This window comes from Micrasema longulum, unplaced genomic scaffold (genome assembly GCF_059751315.1).
Source record: "Micrasema longulum isolate JH-2025_06_02 unplaced genomic scaffold, ASM5975131v1 h1tg000431l, whole genome shotgun sequence".
NCBI classification, from domain to species: domain Eukaryota; kingdom Metazoa; phylum Arthropoda; class Insecta; order Trichoptera; family Brachycentridae; genus Micrasema; species Micrasema longulum.
In genome coordinates this window covers 1-23,908 of record NW_028277631.1, presented here as the reverse complement: position 1 = coordinate 23,908, position 23,908 = coordinate 1, and the positions used below count along the sequence as shown (strand labels likewise).

Here is a 23,908-nt window from a genome sequence, read left to right as displayed (position 1 = left end):
AATGAACTTATTAAGTCTTTTTAGACTATGCCCATGTCACAATAAATAACAATAAAAATACATAGTAAAATTAATTAGATTAAATTATAATGACATGTAATGCAATAGAATAACAATCTAGAAAAAAAAGGTATAAGTAATAAATAATAAAATTCCAAAGAATACAATGCAAAAAAGATAATCAGAAATAATTTTTAAAATATAAATTATACATAATCAAACATACAAAATATGGTATTATTAAAATCAACAAAATAATAGTAAAATATAATTACAACCTAAATCAAATCAGAAAATAATCTTTATGATATATTATATTGATTATATAATAAAAGGATGAGCATTATTTTAATAACATCAATCCATTGGAAGTTGTACATTTTTTATACTGTTATTATAATTGTTAATTTAACCCTTTTGTACCGAAATAAATTCCTGTGGATATAAAAAATATTTTATATTCTGTGTATCAAAGGAAATATAAATATTTATTTAAAGTCAAGTCAAGGTGCTTGACTCACGCACGGAAGGTTCCGGGTTCGATTCCCAGTAAAAACACAAAAAAAATGATGTGATTTTTCTCAAGCCTGGGTGTTCTGCGCTGTAATTCACTGCTGTATTTGGGCCTCCTGGCCTGTTGGGGTGCAAAAAAAAATATGGTGTTTTCACACCAGAATATTTCATAGTCCCTGGGATGGTACCTGAAGCGTAAGACTGATAATCTTATCTTCATGTAACAATTTTTTAAATCAAAATACGCTGTGATTGGTATAGCAATGCATTACCATATGGTATGCATATGCACCATTAGGTGCGAAAAGGGAATGATGATGATTTACTAAAATAATTATTTGAAAATTTTTGGTATTTTCAATGTTTTTTTATCTTTTATACTGTAGAAATTATTTATCCTTCATTTTTTATAAACAATGCATCTCAAACTGATAATGAACCGACAAAATGAATTTAAAATGTGTTATTGTCTTACAATATTTATTCAATCAAATTAATTAATCAAATCAATTTAATTTTACTAAAATATGTTTAGTATTTGCCTCACACGTCATTTATAAGGACGATGGGAATTCGCTCCAAAACAAACAAACCAGCCGGAAGCTTTCTGTCAAACTTAAATTTTTTTTCTGTGTAATGCTGATTACCAAACGTATAGAAAAGAAAATAGAGACGTACTTCTGGGGTTTCAGTAATTAAATAATAAGCTCGCTGCTTTTGAATTTTGGTAGTTACGAGGGTAAAAAAATCTTAAAATTTGTGTATATTCAAATGAACGCCAGGCCTGAATGGGTTATTCTGGAGAAAACATTATTTAATAAAATAAATAAAACAACTTTGTTTTTAACCACAATTTTTTTTTTGTTTTTTCCACCGACCGGTTTCAAAGTACTTTATGTTGAAAATAAAATATTAAAATTAGACAACTTAGAAATCTTAGAAATTAAAAAAGCGATTCATAATAAGAAAAAAAAAATTAATAACCAAATAAACAATATTACTTTTAGTCCTCTCCTGTCTAGCTTCGAAAATATTGATATCAAATTACCACCCTTGTAAGAAAAAAATACTTGATTTATTGGGTCCACGTGTAGTATTTAGCTAACATGATAAAAATAAAATAGGAAAGAATTCATTAGTTACGTAAATTTTGACGAAGAAGCGTGTTTGCTTTGAAACTGGTCGGTGGAAAAAAATAATAAAGAATTAGTGGTTAAAAACAAAGTTGTTTTATTTATTTTATTATAATGAATAACCACAAAGTTAGTGCTTCAAATATAAACTTTATAAAACATTATTTGGTTAAATTTATAAACTTTAGGACATATTTACGTATCATATTTTACTTTTTGTAGTGTGGGTTTTATCTCATAGATTTAGATATGATCTATAAATTTTTATATTAAACGCTTTTTTGTTTGTTTTAAATTTCCGATAAATTACCTTTTGACTGTTGACTTTTGACCTCAATAATTTATTTTTCAAGGTTTATTTGAATGCACCGCTCACCCTGTTCCCGGCACTTACCTCCTTTCAGTATCCCAATATTAAAAGGAGAGTTATCTCAACTATCAGATAAATACTAATCACCAAATGTTTCTATCATTAACCAATTTGTTATCATCTGTTCCAGGAGAAGGACCACTATGGTAACGAGGTTGTACGCGTGGGTAGGCCCCTCCCCGTGGAGTACCTTCTGGTTGACGTGCCGTGCGCGGCGGCCCGCGTGCCCCTGGCCACCCTGCGGCGCCCCCGGCCCGCTCGCGACCTGTTCCCCACGGAGCAGCGCCCGGCGCAGCGCCAGGACCTGCGCTCGCTGGCACTCTACCTCGCCCAGTGGCAGCAGGACGAGTTCCTGGAGGTAACCTACTGCAAAGAAGACAGATTATTATCTAATGTGTTTGCGGCCATGTCTTATAATTACATAGTAGCGCGGTGCCAGGACCTGCGCTCGCTGGCGCTCTGCCTCGCCCAGTAGCAGCAGGAAGAGTTCCTGGAGTTAACCGTACTACGAAGGGGATAGATTAGTCTTTAACACTTTTGGTACATCTCATAGGATTTAACACTTTATATACATATAAGGGCGGGCCATATTGCCTTAAGGCAATTTCTTCCTACCCACCCAAACTAAAAATTTACACTATACTATGAAGAGAGGAGAGGAGAGGGGATGGGAAGGAAAAAAGGAGAAAGGAACAACTTAAATATTTAGATAGTGACATTTCAATATTGATTTAAATGTAAATAAAGCGTCTCTAACATTAGTGGGTAGTTTATTCCACAATCAAACAGCTTCTACTGTGAAAGAGGAGGCTAGAAAATTATAGCGGTGAAGGGGTATTAAAAGGGTTCTCTCGTTACTAGAGCGAAAAGATAGTCCATTTTGTGATAGAGGTTGGAAGAGCTCTCTCAGATAAACAGGCGAAATGGGATTATTCCAAATATTGTGAAGAAGTGATAGAATGTGAATGTTTCTTCTATGCCTGATACTGAGCCAGTGTAGTTGCGGGCGGTATTCGGTTACGTGGTCAAATTTGCGAAGATTAAAGATATAACGTATACATACATTCTGTAATCGTTCCAACTTATCGAGCAGTTCAGAATTAGCATCCGGGTAACAGACATCTGCGTAATCAAGAAGTGGGAGAAGTAAGCTCTGGACTAATGTTTGCTTCACATTGATTGGCAAGAAATTCTGCAATTTTTTAAGTGAGTGCAAACTGCTATAAAGTTTACGACTGTCTTTGTTAACCTGATTGTGCCACTCTAAATGCTTATTTTTGATAATACCAAATTTTTTTATGGAAGTGATGAAAGGAATTTCTGTGCCATTTATTTTAGAGTGTGGGAACTCTACTCACACGAAATCTACTCATTCATTAATATTTATGGTTTTCCACACAGCACTATGTTTGTAAAATATTTATTTATATATACGCCCAATAGGCATTTTTAAGGACATATTTATGCATAGAAAATTATTAAAAATGAAAGTAGAAAGACACAATGGTATATAGTAGACTCGGTGGGAGTGAAAGCGGGAGAGAGGTGTTTATAATTGAATTTGATTCAGTGATCGTATGAAAGAAGACAACTTGCCATCAAAGAAATCAAGACTGGTATGTTTGTTGGCAGACCTAAGAATTCTGGTCGTAGGGTAATGAAAACCATAGTAAGTTATACGTTTATCGGTATGAAAGAGTAAGTTTTGTTTGAGGTTTCTATTTGAGATATTTAATTTTATTGAGCTCAGTACTTCAGGCGCATCAACGAGTGAGTTGGGATTTATTTCGACGGTCTTAAAAATATATTTGCTTATGTATGTAATGCCTAGAAGGCTCTTGCAATATAAAGTTTAATTGTATATAAAGTGTATTTTTATTTATCATACAAAATTAGAATTCAAGCTTTTCATGGTATAAGTCAATATGTATGTCTAAGAAATATATTATGTATTTAATAAACGGATTTTTTTTTAAACTACCGCTTATCATTAAAGCAAAGTGAATCTTTGTGCTACTATAAACTATATTATTGTTCCTACATTATGTGACATTAGGATCTTGACTCGAAGCTTACTCTTTTTTTCGTGCGGTTTGTGCGTCGCCTAGAGCATGTACCTAATTTGGTATATTCTTCAACAGGCAATGACAGACTTCCACGTGCTCCTGTACATAGCCACCATGGAGGCCCTTCCTATGTTGCCGCACATGGAGGATATCCTGACGGCCGTGCGGACGGGAGACTCCGACCTGGCCACGCGCTGGAGACACTCGGACCACTGGGCCACAGTAGAGCAGTTGATAGCTGCCACAGAACACCATACTAGGTCAGTCAAATAACGTCAACCTCGAAATGTTAAAACCTATGGTGGAAAAATATTAAATGAAAAGTAGTTTATGTTAAATATTTAAACATGCATAATTATGTGATACAGTTAAGAACTGCTTTCCTTTTTGGCCTATATGATTATTTAGTATGATGATTATCTATGTCAATATAATGAGCTTCTGAACTTAATCGATTTAATAATTACATCTAGAATCCTTAGATAGAACCAACATTTTCAAACAGGAAACCATGAAACTAATTACAGTTTTAAATCCTCTGTGCCAAGAATCCTCCTTTCTAACACAAATCGCAATCTCGACTTCTTTATTATTATTTTTTTTTTTTTTAATCATAAACATTATTTATACATTAGTTGAATACAGAGCCACGGTTTATAGCGACACAACCAGCAACCAGGAACGGCCCAGGTCCGTGAACCTGATAATTATCTCGGAGTAATAATAAGGCTATAGAGCCGCCCATATAACTAAAATCATTCTAGGATTATCAATCACGAAGTTAGCTATAGTTTATTACAAAACAATGGGCATTAGGTACACTCAGGTCAATAATCGCAAGCGCAGCGACGAAGCCGTACAGTACATGTCTTTAGGTAAACCAAAAACTGAACGAAAATTGTTTTATGCGATAAAGTGAAATGGCGTCGCTACAGCCGTATCCCATTATTACTCCGAGGTAATGAGGAAGTTCAGTGGTTTTTTTTATTATTTGTTAATGGACTATTAAAATAAGCCAAAGAAAATTAAAACATATTTCTATGTATAGTATTATCAGCGCTATGGTTTTTGTTAAGTTTTGTGATTTTGAAATTAATCCGCCTGTGACGTCACAAATTCTCAACGATAAAACTAGCAAAAAATTATATATTTTTTTATGTATCGTATTATCAGTGCGCTATGATTTTTTTTAAGTTTTGTGATTCATGAAATTACTCGGCATACTTGATTTTTGCAAAATAGTGACGTCGTTCATTTTTATAATTTTTTTTTCATACATTTTTTAGTTATTTCGCCCTACTATTAAATGCTCTAATTTTTGCCGCGTGCAGCATTATGTCCGATTTCCCTAGGCACTGAACTACCTCATTATTGTCTTAACATTTATTATTGTTGTTGTACATACCATATTTGTTCGATTTAAATTCACATGTTTTAGGCGTGAGCTATCTCTATTACTTTTTTTTTTGTTTATTTTCAATATTTCTGTTTCCATTCCATGTATTTGCTTTCCCCGTGTATTGTTTCAATTATGCAGTTTTATCCAACTTGTTTATTTCTGTAAAAGTGTTATAACAGCTGTTATTGTTTTAAAATAATAAGAGTTATGGTATTAAATATTTTGTTTATTTAGCGCTGATCTGACGTCTGGAACCGCTCCTGGAATGGAAGAAGGTCCCGTGTGGACGTGTCCCCACTGTACGTATCACAACCCCGCACACAAGGACACCTGCGAAATCTGCGTCCTGCCGAGATAATTTCATTCGAGGTAAGAAGACAATCCGGCGTATGCAACATCAATCTATAAAATATATTTAAAATATTACAACTTCTTACTTATTTCTCTTTGAATTACATTTTGTAATGATTTCTTCATCAACCGAGTCTTTTATCGAGAACTTATGTAGGTGGGTAGGTAATAAAATAAAACACCACAATTATTATGAAAGTCTCAAATTTAAAAGCTGAACAGATTTCACTTTGAAAAGAACTTTAACTTTGTAGTTTTTTCCGCCGTATAACTTTACATAAGGCAAGATATGTCATATGTTTTCATAGTGTAGAATACTATTTCCCTTTAGCGTAGACTTTTTTCTAAGTTGATTTAACATTTTTCCAGATTTTTTAGCACTAACTTGACCAGTTAAGTATTACTCCAGAATGCAGGGTGCCCCGTAGTGTATTATTATTATAGTTTAATAATTTATATAGCACCATTTTTGTGAAAATCACTTCAAGGGCGCCGTACAATCAATTAATATCCCTGCACGTCTTGCAGCTGCAGAGCGCACGGAAATTAAGAAATCTAGCCCCCATTTACATTATGTTTTAATTTCACAGTGAAGTTAAGTTTTAATATTTAAATAAAATTAAATAACTCATTTTTAAACATGAAAGTTAGTCTTGCAGCTACTGAGCACATAAACTGTTAAAATTCTAGACCCGATTTACAAAATTTAGGTATTTGATTTATTTGTTTTTGCACAACAGGCCAGGAGGCCCAATTACAGTGATGAATCACATCACAGAACACCCAGGCTTGGGAAAAAGAACATTTTTTAATGTTTGTGTTCTCACCGGGAATCGAACCCGGAACCTTTCGTGTGTGAGTCAAGCGTCACTACACCACGGAGGCCGCCTATTTGATAGTTGATAATATTTACATATTGAAGCTAGATTACCAGTCGTCTGCAGCTATGAAGTGCATGGACAAGTGGAATTCTAGCAACTTAAAATCATATCAATAAATTTACAAAAAATAAACATTGAGCAGTGTAGATAATTTGTCATGTGTTCATGCTTTTCACTATGGTTAGCAACAAAAAAAAGATATTCGAAGTGTAGATTTTGTAGATTATTGGTAGTTACTTCCGGACATGTGGCTAACATGCTGCTCGCTGATTCCTGACACATGGTAGATGCACAAATGTGCAGTTACCAAGGGATGGTGTGTAGTGTTCCAACGACTCAGCGTCCATTTTGGTCTGAATTGTTTAATTTTATGATAGGTACGCAACATTCCCGATTATTTATTTTTTTAACGCGAATATTTGACAAACGTGTGCATTGTTGTAATTTCATTACTTGAATTTGCCATGTTTCAGGAGTATGCTGGGCGCCTCCTCGGGAGGGTGGAACAACATCCCGAAGCTTCCTCAGACAGGCCCACTGCAGGTACATTGCCAGCCGAGTGTGGTGCGCAGTACTCTATACATAGTCCGATTCTACTATTCAACAAATCTCAACCAACTGCAATTGTTGTATTTGTAAATTTACAAGCTCTAAAAGTAAGATTTTTAGCTTTTGTATAAAGAATTACATTCATCAGTTTGTCAGAGTTTTGACTAGCTTAACGATGGGATTCCATTTTTTCAATGTCTGATTACGTTTTATGTATATTTTGTATAAAATTATTTTATGTGATTTTAAAAATCAAATAGAAGCCTTACTGCCAAAACAAAGAATAATTTTGGAATACATAGACTTTTTTTATCTCTCTATTTAACCCTAAAGGTCTAACCGCACTACAGCGTCATCAGCGAATGCGCAGTTTGTTTCATCCAAAAACAATGAAAATAATATTTCATGTTGCCGTGCCACTCTAGCGCTGTTTGACCTTAAAGGTACAAAAATAGTGCATTGTACTTTTTATACATTTCTTTGGACTACATTTTCTGTTAACACATTGTCGTCGGGACACGGCATTTGCCGTTTTTCGCGGACTGTCGGTCAACCGCGGGACACGGCAAATGCCGTTTTTGTCGACTGTCGGTTGTTGGCGGGAAACGGCATTAAACGGGTTTGTTATCAGCGTGAAATAAAACGCCTTGAAGGGTGATTTGCTACCTGGGGTGCTAGGCGACAGTCTGTCGACGTTATTTGAGATGCCTTGTCCGGATTGGCTAGTGTGCCACTTGTAAAGGCGTCGCCAGAAATCTAGAGTTTTATGCGATCTCAATCTCCAGTTTAGTTTGAGTCATTTCACGTATTGGACTATTTTTCATACCGCTCGCACTGTTTTGTTTACTGTTTGGTATTTTCTTATTTGAATATATTAGCATTGTATAGGACGTTACCCCTACAAAAATGTCTTTACAAGCCAATGATAGTGACGATGAAGTGTATGCCGACAATTTATCTAATTGTTCATGGAATGATGACATTGAAGAGTTGTCAGACAAAGAACCGAGTGATGATGAACAAATACCAAGACCTAGAACGTTTCACCGTCGCACTATTGAAAGTGATTCTGATTCGGAGACGAGCTCAGATGAGGATGTGGACGAGTGGTCATCGTTTGATAATCCTCCAGTTCTGGAATCGTTTTTAGGCCGCTGCGGTTTGAATTCAAATGTCCATTGTCCTCAAACTGTAAGTGATGCGATAGAGTTATTTATCGGTGATGATTTGTTTGAATATTTTATAAACGAATCTAATAGATATTACCACCAAAACTCACATAATTACAAATTATATAAAAAATCGGGAAAGTGGAAAAATATTACTTTGAAAGAAATGAAAAAGTTTTTGGGGCTGATTATTTTGATGGGACAAGTTCGAAAGGATATAAGGGACGAGTACTGGTCTACTGAACCAACAACCGAAACTCCTTATTTTGCTAAAACGATGTCCAGAGACCGGTTTCGGCAGATATGGAAAGCGTGGCATTTTTCTAACAATGAAGAAATCATAGATAGTTCCGACCGATTATGCAAAGTAAAACCAATTATTGACCACTTTTTACCTAAATTTATTTATTTTTGATGATCAAATGTCAAATATGATTTCTTTGAAAATTTCGATCGAAAATATTATTTGGTTTAGAAATTGTGTCAATTTTAAGAAAGCGATATATTTTTGCGCTAATCGCGAAAAACACCCGCTATAGGCTAGAGTCTATTGTTCGAAGCGCCCGACTACAATGTGTTAAACATAATTGAATTTATTGTTCTCAATTAAGTTCAGGAACTGAAAGAGTTTCATATTAGTTTTCTTGTTTTTTTCATATTTTTTTTTATTGTGCCTTTCAAAACAAAAACTTTTTGCTTTTTATTTCAATCCTGTGTATTGCTATCATATAATGCCATTATCATTTCTTCTAATATATGTCTATTAAAGGCCTACTGATTTTAACAAAGAAAAGATTATAAAATTAATTGATCGCAAAAAATCTGTGTTGCAAACTAAAATGTGATTAGGTGTGAATCAATTTGACCTCCGACAAATATAATTGAGCATCGATAAATTATTTACATCAACACAGGTTTTATTTGGGGCGGTGCAAATTTTCCCAGTCAACCAACATGTATTTCAACAACTTTCAGATTTAGTAATCGATTGTGAAAATTTAAATGACAGCAGGATCTGTTTTAGAAAAAAATTAAAAATTAATTTCTTAAAATACTCCACAAAAGAACACTTCCCAAATACTTTCTAAAGTAAAAAAAGTTGTCTGAAATTGCTGAAAATACAAATTAATTATATATGTAGTTCTGATCTTTATAAGAATCATTTTGACTATTTCTAAATAATTATTTATTTTAATTGGAAGATATTATTTTCATAATTTTAATTGTTACGTTCATTGTTTTATTTTCCTAAATCGCACACTGTATGTATTGTAATGGCATTGACCGGCGCGGCGGGGATAATATTGTCAGAAATTAGAATTCTAATTTTATATGACTAGGAAAATAAAAATATTTGTATGCCAAGTATTTTTTTTCATTTCCTCCTTTCACTGTTTTTACAATGCACAGAGGTTCTTTGTTTCATGTCCCGACTAGCTAGAATTATGTTTAGGCAGGACCTTTCTCGTCTTCGGTGGTTTTTCATTAATTTTTTTCTCAATGTATATTTTTCAAAGATCCTGGATTGTTATTGATTTAGGTTTTTTAAAATTTAATTAATCATGTTTTTGTAAGAGACCTACAGACCATTTTCAATATTTGCATTCTTCCTTTGTCTTCATAATTTGCAGTAACGTTTTTCTTATGGATAGGTAAAAATAACGAGCACATAATTTCAGTTTTGTGTAAAAATTTTATTTCTTTTTTTTGCAACACATGAGCAGCAAAATATAAGGAAAAACAATGAGGAAACTGCACAAATTTGTGTTGATCAACACATAAACATCTCAATTCTCGTCTCTTTCTCTATGTATATATACAGAATACATTAAATAAATTACAATGTCAATAAGGCAATGGGACTCGACCGAGAGACGTACAAATAAGCTAAGAAATTACTCTAAATTTGATGCAACGGAGACGGAAAACATTTTGGGGAAGGGAATATGGAAGGCTAGGCATTTACAGGGACAAACATAGCCAGAATGGTGAATGTTACACAGCGTGTAAAGTGGCTACTCAAACCAGCCGGACATGTCATAAGCCTTGTACATTCTTAGACTTACATATTCCCTTCTCAAAAATGTTTTCCCTCTCTGTTGCAACAAATTTAGGTCTAAATAACTCCCTAGGGAGGAAATCCAGCCAGTCTGCCAACATTTGGACATACTCAAAACATTAAGAAATTACTCTTTCTTTTACTCTAACAACAAACGAGTCGCGTGTTTTCGTATGTTTGGCAAATCTGCCGCAGAATTGACACAATTTACAAAGGAAACAATAAAAAAATCACAATATTTTGGTAAGGTTATAATTCTAGAAGGGGAATACGTTACAAAAGAATTAAAACTAAATTTGCCGCATGTATTGGATCACATTTATATATTTTTGAGTGAAATAATTTTGGATTTGCTGTACAAGTTTATTTTTAATATACATTAACATGTGAAGGTGTAAAATAATCCGCTATTTACAATTCAATTTTAGAAGCGCAGCACGCCCAAATCAAACCGACAATATTTCTAGATTGTACTGTTTATTTTTTTCGGAAAAACGATGTTACCAAAATATAATTTGTCTGGTTTTGGTCCATTCCGATCTCGACTAAGTTATTGTAGATTTTTTTAAATCAAAGTAGCCCCAATATGCGATCTAATTTCTCATCTCCAAACACTCGACATTCATTATTTGGCTTCAGTCGTTTTTTTATTAAATAGAATTATTGTATTAGAATTTCAGTGTCCGAAGAGAGTGAAGAGAGTAAAGTTTTTCTCACGATGCGTCGGTCGTCGTTCAATAAAAACATGATTTCCACAATATTCACTTTATTACTTAAACATAAAAATGTACACTTGATAATGTATGTTAAGAGATTGTCAACAAAATATTTGGGGAGTTATTTATATTTTAGGAAAAAATATATTCTTATTTTAAGTAGGTGAAGAAATGTAATTATATTATTAAGACCTAATTTCGCCCTGATATTGCGTTCTCACTCAAATATTGTAAAGGGCAACTATTTACAACTCCTCTATTTTTATTAATTTAATATTTTTTTGGCGCATGCAGACAGCAATCTACAACATGTTGACATCTAACTATTACAACAGGTGAAATATTAAGCTCCGTACTGTAGACATCAACTTCTCGGGAAGTTACATTATACGTACATTTACCTTCATAACTCAAAATCTACCTTTTTATTTTTATAGTCCTTGAAAGTAATTTTCAAAAAGGCCTCTAGCGTATATGTGAGCGCGAGACTTCGGAGGAAAGCATTCATTTAAACGATAAACACCGATTTTTCTAAGCCGACTTTCCTTTTTGTCTCGCGCTAATCTTAAAATATAACATTTCATCATTTTTGTGTCTCGACATGTTGAAAAATGGCCTTGATAAGTTTTCAAAAATAAAACGAACAGAGATCTCCCATCTCTTGTTATTATGCTAAGCATCATGACACCTTGATACAAAATGACAAGGTGAAACCTAACTACTACATTTGATAATATTACATTACAATTTAAAATTATTTACAATTTTACCAGAGTCTTAAAACATTTTTCATTCACACCCTCTAACACTAACTGACACATTTACAATTGATATAATATTATGAGGGAATTTTACAATACATATTCAACTAACTCTTTTATTCAACATATCCGACTGGCTATACGAGTCTTTACCGAGCGGAAATGTTTGATATATTTTTGTAACAAGTGAAGTGATTCAAATAATGATAAAGCGCAAACGGATTTGAAATGTGAAATGTAAACAAAATAGCCATTTTAAAAATTAATATCTACCATAGTCGATATAGAATGTTTTGAAAATTGGTGACGGGCCTGACGAATCAACAAACACACATTAAATAAAAGTATTAAAATAAAAATATTAATTACATAATTGAAATATTGAGGATTTTATAAGATAACTATAAAATAAACTGTTTCAAGGCGACATCAATTAATCAGAATCAGGGCAGAAAAAAATACCATTAATTATTTTCATTGCAAAAAATATTTTTTCTAACTAAAGATTGGTGATTGCAGAATTTATCTTGCGGTGTATTTTTTTTTTAATAAGTAAACCTGACCCTGTTAAATTGAGTCAACTGTATAGTAAAAATAATATGAAACTAACCATAAAATGACAATCATCACCGGCCAATAAAGTCAGAGTAGACATTTATGAGAGCTTTTTCTTGTATAAGTTAAAAAAAATGTTTCAACCTTATTTTTCTCAACTTACCTCCGAATAATATTAATAATAATGATATAAGTATTGAATTTAAGATGAATACAGAGATTTTCATTTAAAGATCACAATTAGATGTTAATCAGTGTTTGTTTGATGACTTTATCGACCTTTTATTACAAGTGTTTAATAATATAAGAATGAAGAATAATTCGGGCCTAAGTAAGAGAATAATAAATAAAAAGCAATACACGTATTTTTGTCGAGGAGAAGTAACGGAGTAGAATGATTGTTGCACGTAGCGTCGACAGTAAATCAGGCGTCCGGGCCCAGGGTGGTGATGTCCAGTCCGGATGGCAAAGTCTGGTCCGGGCGGCGACATTTAGTCCTGGGACACGGGAGGGAACTCTCGGTCATCGTCCAACTTGAAGCCTCCCCGCGGCGGAGAGTCGGCCGCCGTGGTCATCTCGTGGAATTTCTCCGACTCTGCACGATCCGAGCAAATGAAAATGGACAAACACAATCACGGGTTAATCTCGCGTTTGTCGCACCGGCAATCTTATAATTAGAGCTTGCTTCCTTTTATTTCTTATTACCATTACTCGATTAGGAATTGTTCAGACATGATTATATTCATCGAGGTTTTGAAACCAGCGGTTAATATACTGATTTTCCATAAATATCAAGATACATTTATTTATATCATAAAAGCGAGCAAACTCGTTCGAGACAAGAAAGAAAAATAATAAAGTGAAACATTGGTGATTAGTGTCGATTTACCACTGATGTTAACAACTGATGATTCAATATTAAAAAAAGTCTAATTACGTGTTCACCTGTGAAGTAAATACATTGTCTATATTCATTCACAAAATGAGTTTGCCTTGAATAAAAATCTAATGTTAAGTAAGATTTTATACTTGATACTGTTAGTATATGTAGTTAAAAAGGAGATGATTTCGGGGTGACTATTTCTAGATAAAAATGAAACAAACTAATATAAGCGTATAAAATAATATGTAATGGGAATAAGCAATGCCGGGAGGGGAGGGGTACTGTGGGTGCTGTAGGTGGATGGTGAAATACGGAGGAGGCGACGAACTAAGATAAGGTGGAATACTTCAGTCTGTTTAGCTCCTTGAATCACTCCCCACTATGGCGGAGGCTGAAGAGACATTCTTAGTTCCATATATAAGCATTACAAAACTATTTTACAAATTCTACATTAACAAAATGTGTAAAACACGTACATTGTGTTCTTCTTATTTTAGAAATACTTCATCTTGAAATAATCAAAGGCTTCTCACTCGGTTTTGTTCGGTTTACTATTTGTCATATTGAGCTGAAAGTTGGGAGAGTAATGAGTGGGATTACTGTCACCGGCACGTCACATTGGACGAGTGTCGAGAATTTAATTGACAGTAAAAATTGCGAGCGAGTGAAGAGAGGATTTCTCACTCGGACAGGGTTGGATTGTTAGATTGAAAATTTGAATTCTATTCGGCGATGTCCCGTTTTGTGTCTGTAAAAAATAATCCGCAACCGAGATGACAGATAGAAAATGAGAGAATTTACGTAAAGGGGATTTTGGTGGATTGTTTTAAATGTTTTGCTTTTGATTTTTTCAAAATACTGACCAGTACCTGACATATGATCGGGGTCACGACCTCTGAGAGCGCCTGCGTACGTGTTGCCTCCTTGAAACACAAAAAACTTTACTACAAACAGAACGGAACAGGGCGAAGTGGTGGGGATGGAACGATGCGGAGGTTCACCGGCCCGAGCTGCTCCGCCGCAAGTCGCGCCAATGTACGTGACGACTACACTCGTATCGCTTTTAACGCCGGAGCCCCCTCATCGGCTGCGAGATCCACGGTAGTTTCCATATCCCGTCATTTACGAGTCCTATTAGGGTTTCATTTTCCATCGCTGTAATCGGCGATATGCGATGCGCAGATAATTTTGTACGGGGTCATCACATACATTGGCCAAAATAACATCAGAGAGAAAAAATACAATCATTAGTCATAAGTGAGTTTAAATCTGCGAGTTAGATTAATATTTAATAGGGATTACGTTAGTTTGAATACAACTCACAAAAACAACATTTGAGCATACTAAAGAACATTCTATATTGCGAGTGAGGGGATTTTTTATACATGTATGTAATTTCATTCGCAACAGCAAAAAAGAATACCGTCTTTAGCGAGATACTTAAAGAATTAGATATTTAAATTAAAGGAACCTGAAAAATAAAAGATGTTTTCATTTCCAACACAGGCCCCTAGTTTTACTCCACTTGACAAATTATCGCAGACTATTTAATACTTTTAGCGGAAAATAAAAGAAAATGGATGAGGAAAATGATAAGGGAAAACTGAGAATAATGGGGAACCATATAATATAATCAAATCAACACAAATATACAATGGGGGGATAAATAATTAGGTAAATAATAAAAAGGGAATTACAATACGGTAATTTTGTCAATGTACGGCAAACTGGCATCGCAAAAAGGGCAAAATATTGTAACCCAATTTGCATCAATGGTCGGCCGTTAGTTGTTATTGGCAATGGCGAGACTTGTACATGTTTATTACACAGATATACGATTATATTAACTATATCACTCGGTAAAGTGAGGCAAACTCCAACTGAATACGAGAAGAATTATTCTACTATCTACAGTACTGGAATATAAATATGTATTTACTTGGCGGAAAAACGGCTAAATGTGAAGTCTGAAGAAGCGAAGCGAAGTTATTGCCCCAACCCAAAGTTACATAGACAGTCCAACAGGAGATAAGTGCGTAATATAGAAATCACACCAGAACGTGCACTGTTAAGCGAAAAATACTAGCAAATAATAAATAGCATTACAAAACCAACATTTCAAAAGTATAAATTATTAAAAACAACAGTTAAAAAGGCAAGTGAAAAAAAAGGACATTCACAGGTAAAATATATTTCAGAACTATTTACTTGTGCACATACATTTATCTTCTGAAAGAGATAATAAATAATTAATCTTACTACAAAATACTACATATGTGAGTACAAATTACAGTCATTGTGATTACGTGTGTAAACCTGGATTAAGATAATAATAATAAAACCGAACATCAAAATAACGTTACAGGTGCCTCAAACTATCACCGAAATAACCTACAAGTTAATAATGTGAAATTTAAATAAATAAAAAAAGGTAATGTAAACAAACTGTCCATACAGTGTAGCTAAAACTAATAAGAATATTCGAGAATGAGGAAGTTCAGTGGTATGGGAAAAAGTATATAAAAATGTTTTCTGACATGCGGTAAAAATCAGCGCATTTAATTGTATGGCGAAGTTTCTACAAAATGAATGAAAAAAAATATTTTAATAAAAATGAACTACGTCAAAAGTTCTTTCGAATCACCCGAGTGTTGTGATAGATTTCCGGTTTCCAGGGAGCTAGCTCACCGACGACAATTAGTGACGTCACGGGCGGAGGAATTTCAAAATTACAAAACTTCATAATAAATAAAAAACATAGCGACGACAAAACAAAACTAAAAAAAAAAATTGGGTTAGTTTGATAGTCTATTGACAAATATATTTTTTAAATTCACAGAACTTCCTCATTGTCAGAGCCTCTATCCAGTTCAAAAATAGAGATAAACGGATGATGTTAAAGATATGACAAAGAAAATTTAAATGTGTACAGGACAGTACTATCTATCTCTTAACAAAAACTACAAAAAAAAACCAACCACCTTAAGATTATGCGTATCATCTTAGTTTCTTTTCCCAAGTATGAACTTTATATAAAATTATTTCCATAAATTTTTGTATCATTATTGTGTATCATTTTATTTACCCTCTTTTTATTTTTGTTTTGACTTTGAAAATCAAAATATTCCCTATCATGGGAATCTTACTCAATATTGTAAATATTTGGTGAAATATAATACAGTGAAACCTTCATTGAATACGTATATCCGGAATTAACATTTTACTCGCCATAACACTATTTATTTATCGCTGTCCTATTTAATTTTCGTAAATTTCATAAAAACAACCCCAATTCTCGTGCATTTGGTACATAATATTTTTAAAATCCTTATTTTTATCAAATAGCAATATTTTTTTATCAAATTATTTTAATATCTATAAAGTAGCTCAAACTGTCATTCATTATTTATCTACAATATCAGAACAATAAAAAAAAGGTGAAATTAATAACAAATAAATGTGTTATTTTCATACATATTTGAATGAATAATAATATTTTTTATTGTTTTATTTTATTAGGTATTTACACATGTCATAATGTGATGCATTTATATTGCTATAAAAATAGTTCCAAGTGTGTATGAGACTTAAATTAGGATCCCAAAATACCATAACTCCCATGTCATTCTCATCACTATCATCAAAACCTTATCCACACCCGGTGGTGCATAGGGCATCGAATTGTTAAATGAAATGCTTTATAGATACGTTTCAAGGCTGTGATTCCAAATGCTATGTTCATTGGTACATATCGAGATAGTATAAACTAACATTCGATATTTATGTATATAAATGTGAATATTTGTAAAAAAAAAGTTCAAAGTATCTTCGTCACTAACCTGTCAATGAACACGTTCAGAAAAAAATTGTAAACATATTAGATTTTTCATACAGAAAACTTAATTTTACTTCGTAGATAAATTTTAACTTCACATTGAAATATTTCAGTGGAAAACCATCTTAAAAAACAAATATTTTACTGGGAATCGAATGCGCCGACCGCTACACTACGAGGCGGATGTTTTTTTCGAGATTTTCACTTGAGATCAGCCACTGAGTCAAACACTCGTCCACGATTTCAGTTCTATTTCACACACAGAACTGCCCGGACACAGACAACCCGTTTAACCCATAAAAAATCAAATTAAGGTTTCACTGTATATTATTTTGATTAAATAAAAATATACAAAGCTATACCTGTTGACTAATTTAGTGGTAAGTAAAGTAGAGTGGTTGGGGCACTCACCCTTGGCCTGAATAGGCAGGGGCTGGGCAGAGGGAGCGGCCGTGATGGCGGGCCCGGCGATGCGGTGCTGCTTGACGAGTGGACAGTCCCCCCCCTCCACGGGGTCCATACTGTACATGTACAGGATGCCCTCAGCTGACGCCACCAGCAACCGCAGCTGCTTCGACAAACTGACACAAATTTTTTTTTTAGTAAATGTAAATGCACTGGAACCTCGTTTTACACGGTCTCGAAATAACATGGTCCAAAAATAAAATAAAAAAACATTATGAAGATTAATTTAACAATGCGTAATAGTAAAATAATTATACTATTCATTATTGGAATGCCCTACTTTGCTGTTTTACTTACTTGGCGCATTATATACTATTATGTTTCAATTTGAATTAGACTTTGTAATTGAAAAAAATCACACTTAGGGGTATTTTTTTCCCTTAAGGTTGAAAGGACTGTCATAGACATACGTGTCAATTTTTAGTGCGATCTGTCATGTAGTTTTTTTTGTGGCAGCTGTATAAACAAGTTAATCGTATGTTCTGCAAATTTTACTAGGTCAAAATTAGTTGAGCAAAATATTTACATTAAGTTTCGTCTTTCCAATGAAATTTCAAGCGAAAACGCATTGAAAATGTTACAAAAAGCCTACGGGGAATCTGCTTTGTAGAAAACACAGGCATACGAGTGGTACAAAGTGTTTAAAGAGGGCTAAGAAGCGATTGAAGACTTGCCTCATCTTTGTCGTCCGGCCACATCAATTTCGGAAGAAATAAAAATAATCGTAAAAAGTTTAAAAAATAGCGCTTGAAGATCGTCGAGCGACTATAAGACAGTAAGCTGCCGACTTTGAAATATCAACTGAATCAGAGCACAACATTATATACAATGTTTTGAACATGAGACTAAATTTGAACTGAATATTTTTTCAAAAAGTTCAATCTGTCGCTGAAGAGTTGCTTTCTATGGACGATGCCGCCATTCAGCGCATCATTACGGCGATGAGACGTGGGCGCGCGCTTGCCAACTGATTTATTTTTACTATTTTATTATTATGGCATTCTAAATATGAAATATTTATTCATATGGCAATAAGTTTTGTCACTAATATTAGGGGAATTCCCAAACTGTGTAATTGTTTCTCCAAACTAACGAATCTTGGCTTAAAAATGGGGTTGACAATGGGCAGTACCTATCTCTGTGAAAGTGCGTATTCAACCATTTTGCCTATGTATGATCTGTTGATTTTTGTGAAGTTAAAGAGCTGAAACCTTTATTGATGTACATGAGATTCATTTGACATTTTTAAAATCTAGATAGAAATAGGGACATGGAAATATTTTACGCCGAAGTATAGTTTTGAACTAGGAATAAGGCGGTCGGTGCGAGTGCGATACATACGTGGTGATGGCGCAGACGTTCCTTACGCCCGCCACAGGCAGGTGCACGCTGGCGAAGGCGCGGCCCTGACAGAACACGTCGGTGACCTGCGCTGGCAGGTACGTGGCTCCCGCTGACACGGCCTTGCTGAGGTAGCCCATCCAGCCGCTCTCCTCCGGCTGCCGGGGACTGCAACGAGACACGATGGATCCTTACTACAGTTCTTGACATTATACAAATGTTTGTGGACAAGGCTGGGTTGAAACCCAGTAGTGCATACGCAGCGTGTTTCGATCATGTGTTAGATGAAGGTGAGGTGATCAGTCTTACACTTACAATACAGAAGAAGTTTCATCGTTACCTCTACATGAGAGAGTATGGATATTACCCATTGCAGTACCCAGCATTGTTCGTTTTAGGTATGCTCGGTATCACAAGTCTGCGGGCCAGAAGGAGCATTGCCACGCTTATGATGGCCTTCAAACTTCTGGAACGCATAAAATTATACGTACCGAGCGACTATTTAAGAACTGGGCAACACAGACCGTTTGTTCTTCCAGAAAGCGGGACAAATTTACTGTTGATGATGCCTGTGGGGAGAATGATCTTTTTCATGCTGGGATTACCAGCTTTAGGCTGTTTCTCTCTAACTACGTATCACAATGTATTCGTCTTTATATGTTGAACCTTAAAATTCTATTGCGCTGTTTTTTAAAAACATATTTTTATAATTACCTAATAATACAATTTTTGTACATTGTAATTGGCGGTAGTGCTGTATTGTACATTTTAATAAAAAAATATAATGAAATATGCCATTTAAACAACCTTTAAAATCAACATATCACATCTACCTTGCCAGAGTTCGACCCCAGGACGCGGAGAATGATAGGCGAATGCGTCAACCACTACACAACGAGGCAGACTTTATCTCCACTCGATTTTCTTCAGTATTTTTATCCGAGAGCAGCCATCGAGTCAAAAACATCGTCCAGGGTTCTGGTTCTATTTCACACACAGAACTATATTATTTATCAGCTTGAATACAAAGGCAAACCCTTATTCCCTAGGAAGTTGAAGTGACGAATACATTGTTAATTCAATTACATCGAGTATTCTTGTGAAGTATAAAATTTTTAAATAATATGTATGTCACTAATCTTCGGTTAACAACCGCACTAATGTTATCAGTGGATATTTGGGCTAAAGTACATGACCACACCATTATTATCTCAACCTACTTCATGCACGCAATGTACTGACAGAATTCTCTAATAATTTAAGCAGAATCGAAACATAATTCTTCCAGTCAACATTCAACATTCGCATGGTAAATAGTTTTAGCCGTTCTTCCACTGTTCATTGGCTCTACATGTTCAAACCAAAGCAGAACTCCTTTCTTGATTTTGTCGATAATGCTTATCTCAGCCTTAATAATTTATTTAAATATAACGGCTTTTACATGACCGGTACAAACTTAAAATTAAGTTATGTACTTCTCAAATAAACAAATATATTTTTTTTAAATTTGAAGTGTCGAATTACATTATGCTTTATAGACATACATAAATAAAGATAAAATACTACATAAAAGTAGGTAGGTATTATTTAAGTATGGGTAAGCAAAATACTCGTTGGCCCCGTGGTGTAATAATCAACGCGTTGGCCTATCATGCGAGAGGTCTCGGGTTCGATTCCCGACATGGTTGATATGAAATATTTATTTAAAAGGGTGTTTTCACACTAAAATATTTCTTAGTCCCTGGACTGGTACCTGATGCGTAAGACTGCTCATCTTACCTATTGGTGTGCTAATGCAGTGCCCTATGCACTATTAGGTGCGGAAAGGGAATGATGATGAAGCAAAATACAGAAAGTCAAAATGATTTTTACGGCATTCGAATAATGTTAGTCATTTAGAATTGTTCGCCGTACGAATTTTAAATCTAAAAACTAACAATGGAAAACGAAACATAAATTTCTCCAAACTCGTTTAGATCTCAACACTTGTGCACCAAAGTACATAGTTTTACTGCACACTCGCCTGAATGATCGTATTTCGACAGCATTCGGTCTACTTTTGTGAAAAACGAGCATTTATAATTTTTTTCAAAGTTTGTTTTTGCTCTCCTGCGAAAGGGCCGATTAAGACATACCACAGTGTACTTCGGGGGGTGTAATAGGTATGTGGGACTCACTCGGAAATCAATGCCAATTGTCATCTGACATACTATCGTCATAAGGACAGTGTGGAAGGAGAATTACACATTTTCTGGTTATAAATAATTAAAACATCAAAATTACTGATTTCAAATTGCTGACGGTCAGGGAAATAGAAAAATTCTGATTGGAAGTAAAGATAACACAATGGACAATGAGGAAGTTGAGTGTAATGGGAAATTGGAAATAATTTTTTTTTTTCTTACGCGCGGTAAAAATTAGAGCACATAATTATTGTTCGGGGAAGTATCTCAAAAATTTAGGAAACAATTCATAAAAATTAACTACATTGAATGACGTCACTAGTACACTAGTTCTCCGAAATCAACCAGTGACAGAGTGTTGTGACACGTTTCCGGTTACCAAGTAGCGAACCCACCTCAATGTAGAGAATTTGTAACGTCACAAGCGGATTAATTTCAAAATCACAAAACTTAACAAAAATCATAGCGCTGATAATACCATACATAGAAATATCTTTCAATTTTCTTTGGCTTTGTTTAATTATTAAAACTTATTAATTAACAAATAAAAAAGAATCACCAAACTTCCTCATTAGTATATAAGCAGAAGCACCCTTAGTTACCAAGTCACAAAGTTCAATCAGTAACTCTCACGCTCCAGTCGCTAGTTCTGTATTATTCAACATGTAAAATACACACATCGAAGCACTACATCGTTATCTTCTGTCGCTCCAATTGGGGTCGGAGTTCCCTGCATCTACCAGCAAAAATCCTACAGATCTAGTTAGATCCAGTTGGATTGGTGATTAATCACTATCGGTAAAATACACATCTTGCGCTACTCACAGTTCCTTGGTGGGTTCCACCAGCTTGAAAACGTGCACGGTCTCCGTGTTGGAGGAGCAGCACACGTACGCCGAGCACATGGAGAAGGCCAGGCAGGAGATGGACACGCAGCGCTTCACGCCGCGCCGGAACTCGAACAGGCGCGTGCCTTCGCGCACGCTGAACACGCGGATCACGGTGCCCTTCTCGCTGGCCGTCGCCAGGCGAGTGCCCGTGCTGTTGAACGCCAGCGCCGCCAGGGGGGAGTCGTGCGCCGGGATCATGGTCTTCGCGTGCTGATAACACGGAACATGTTCTAATTAATATATTTTTAATACTAGGCACTTATTCCTTGCTATCATGCAGGGCAACTAGAATAAAGTAAATGTACTGCCCATGTATATTTGGTGGCTAGTGTCTATTGCAGTGAGGACTACAATGAAAGCTTTTAAAGATTCTTTTGTTATTTTCGAGGTTTGATCGTAAAGAAATATTAAATATTTGTAAATCAGTTTTCAAAAATTTATAGTGAACATTCGAAACTGAAGAAAGACAGGCTTTATAAACATTTTTCGGAAAGGTGTAGGTACTTTTGTAATAATATTACGCAGCTATTTTTTTCCTTACCAGAGCAGAATCAAAAGGGGTATTATAGCTGTGGTTTTAATCTTGAATTTACACTGTGAACTCATACAAGGAAACTAAAATAAGGTGAATAAACACAATTCAACCATAATTACGGGTAAGTGTCCACTTGAGACAGAATAGTCATGAGACCAGACTCACAAATGTACATGGGCCTGAGAGCACTCTCGGAGACAAGTTGTTACTGGTCGCTTAGACTACACGTGTCGCAAGTGGACATATTCATTCCCGCACTCGAGATCTAGTCTCCAGTCTTCCGTCAATGTCAGAAGAGCCGAGAGCACTCTCAAAGAGCGCAATGCATTTTTTTTGTGTTTAAATTGATTTAATTAATTTGATAAAATGAGTGTACGACAATGGACAGATGAGAAAAATTTTCAATAAATAAATCTTTATAAGGAAAAGGATTTTTTATGAAATGTTAACCACAATTGTACAGGAATCGTGACAAGAAAATGAGTGCATGTTTTACTAAATCTAAAAGCAGTTCAAACTCCACTGCAGAAATCCAAATAAAAATTTTAAACTGCTGTGCATCCTCCCACCGCAACTCATTTACGAGAGTTGAACCGGCTCCAAAGTCAATTCGACGATCCCCCCTTTCCTCACCCAATACTTCTTTTTTTTATTTTCCGTTTTTGCACAATCTCATACGCAATTAAAAAAGCTAGGGCCTGACGCGAATCCATTTTGAAAAATAAAAACACATATGTGCGATCAAGTCACACAGCAGACTGGGTGTTGACTCTCTAGTCGACACGTAATAGTCTCGGTCTCGAGACTAAAGTCAGTGTCGAGACCGCAAGTGATCTCAAATGGACAACACCCCGAGACCGATCTTGAGATTTTATCTCAAGTGGACACTTAGCCTAAGTGAGGGTTGCAATGAAAGCTTTTAAAGTTTTATTATTTTTCACGGTGATTGAAAGAAAATAAACAAATTTTGCAAGAGTGTTGACTGGCTACAGAGCAACTCGGGGGATCTGGTGAGATCCAGAGGCTCAAAATTCATGTATTCATAGACAAGCGCTTTTGTTTATCCGCCTTTATAATATTCACATTTTGCCAGCAGATTTTTCATCAAACATTTAAATGAAGTTGTCTGATGATGTGTTTCAGCGGTAATTATTTCAGTCAACCAAAGTGGAATCATCAAGAATACCGGGTAAATTATTTCAGTCAGATAAAGAAAAAAATTACATTGTCTGTTTAACAAATTTACGTAAAGAA

At 34.9% G+C, this 23,908-nt stretch overlaps 2 protein-coding genes and 1 long non-coding RNA gene across 4 annotated transcripts in view; 1 reads left to right on the top strand and 2 right to left on the bottom strand.

Annotated features, from left to right (window-relative positions):
• Npl4 (nuclear protein localization 4) overlaps positions 1 to 7,557 on the top strand; it is a 56,984-nt gene extending 49,427 nt beyond the window's left edge. Inside the window, exons 9-12 of the mRNA XM_088226425.1 lie at positions 2,147 to 2,374; positions 4,158 to 4,342; positions 5,716 to 5,850; positions 7,187 to 7,557. Coding sequence (XP_088082551.1) covers positions 2,147 to 2,374; positions 4,158 to 4,342; positions 5,716 to 5,839 — 537 coding nt within the window. The 3' untranslated portion in view covers positions 5,840 to 5,850; positions 7,187 to 7,557. The remainder of the gene's footprint in view (positions 1 to 2,146; positions 2,375 to 4,157; positions 4,343 to 5,715; positions 5,851 to 7,186) is intronic.
• LOC148281612 (uncharacterized) lies at positions 7,418 to 9,797 on the bottom strand. The gene is made up of 2 exons (XR_015822315.1): positions 9,003 to 9,797; positions 7,418 to 7,756 (listed from the first exon to the last, which is right to left on the bottom strand). It is a non-coding gene; the product is annotated as an uncharacterized LOC148281612 (long non-coding RNA).
• A 307-nt stretch (positions 9,798 to 10,104) lies between these two features.
• On the bottom strand, positions 10,105 to 22,587 carry LOC148281611 (WD repeat domain phosphoinositide-interacting protein 2-like). Of its 2 annotated transcripts, XM_088226438.1 has the most exons (5): positions 22,055 to 22,587; positions 19,047 to 19,214; positions 17,652 to 17,821; positions 14,275 to 14,328; positions 10,105 to 13,117 (listed from the first exon to the last, which is right to left on the bottom strand). In XM_088226438.1, exons 1-5 carry the CDS (start codon positions 22,315 to 22,317, stop codon positions 13,014 to 13,016), a joined length of 759 nt encoding a protein of 252 aa, XP_088082564.1. In that variant the 5' UTR covers positions 22,318 to 22,587; the 3' UTR covers positions 10,105 to 13,013. The 2 variants fall into 2 exon arrangements, with proteins under 2 accessions (XP_088082564.1, XP_088082565.1); XM_088226439.1 differs by lacking the exon at positions 14,275 to 14,328 and having other exon boundaries at positions 22,055 to 22,365.
• Positions 22,588 to 23,908: the final 1,321 nt, after the last annotated feature.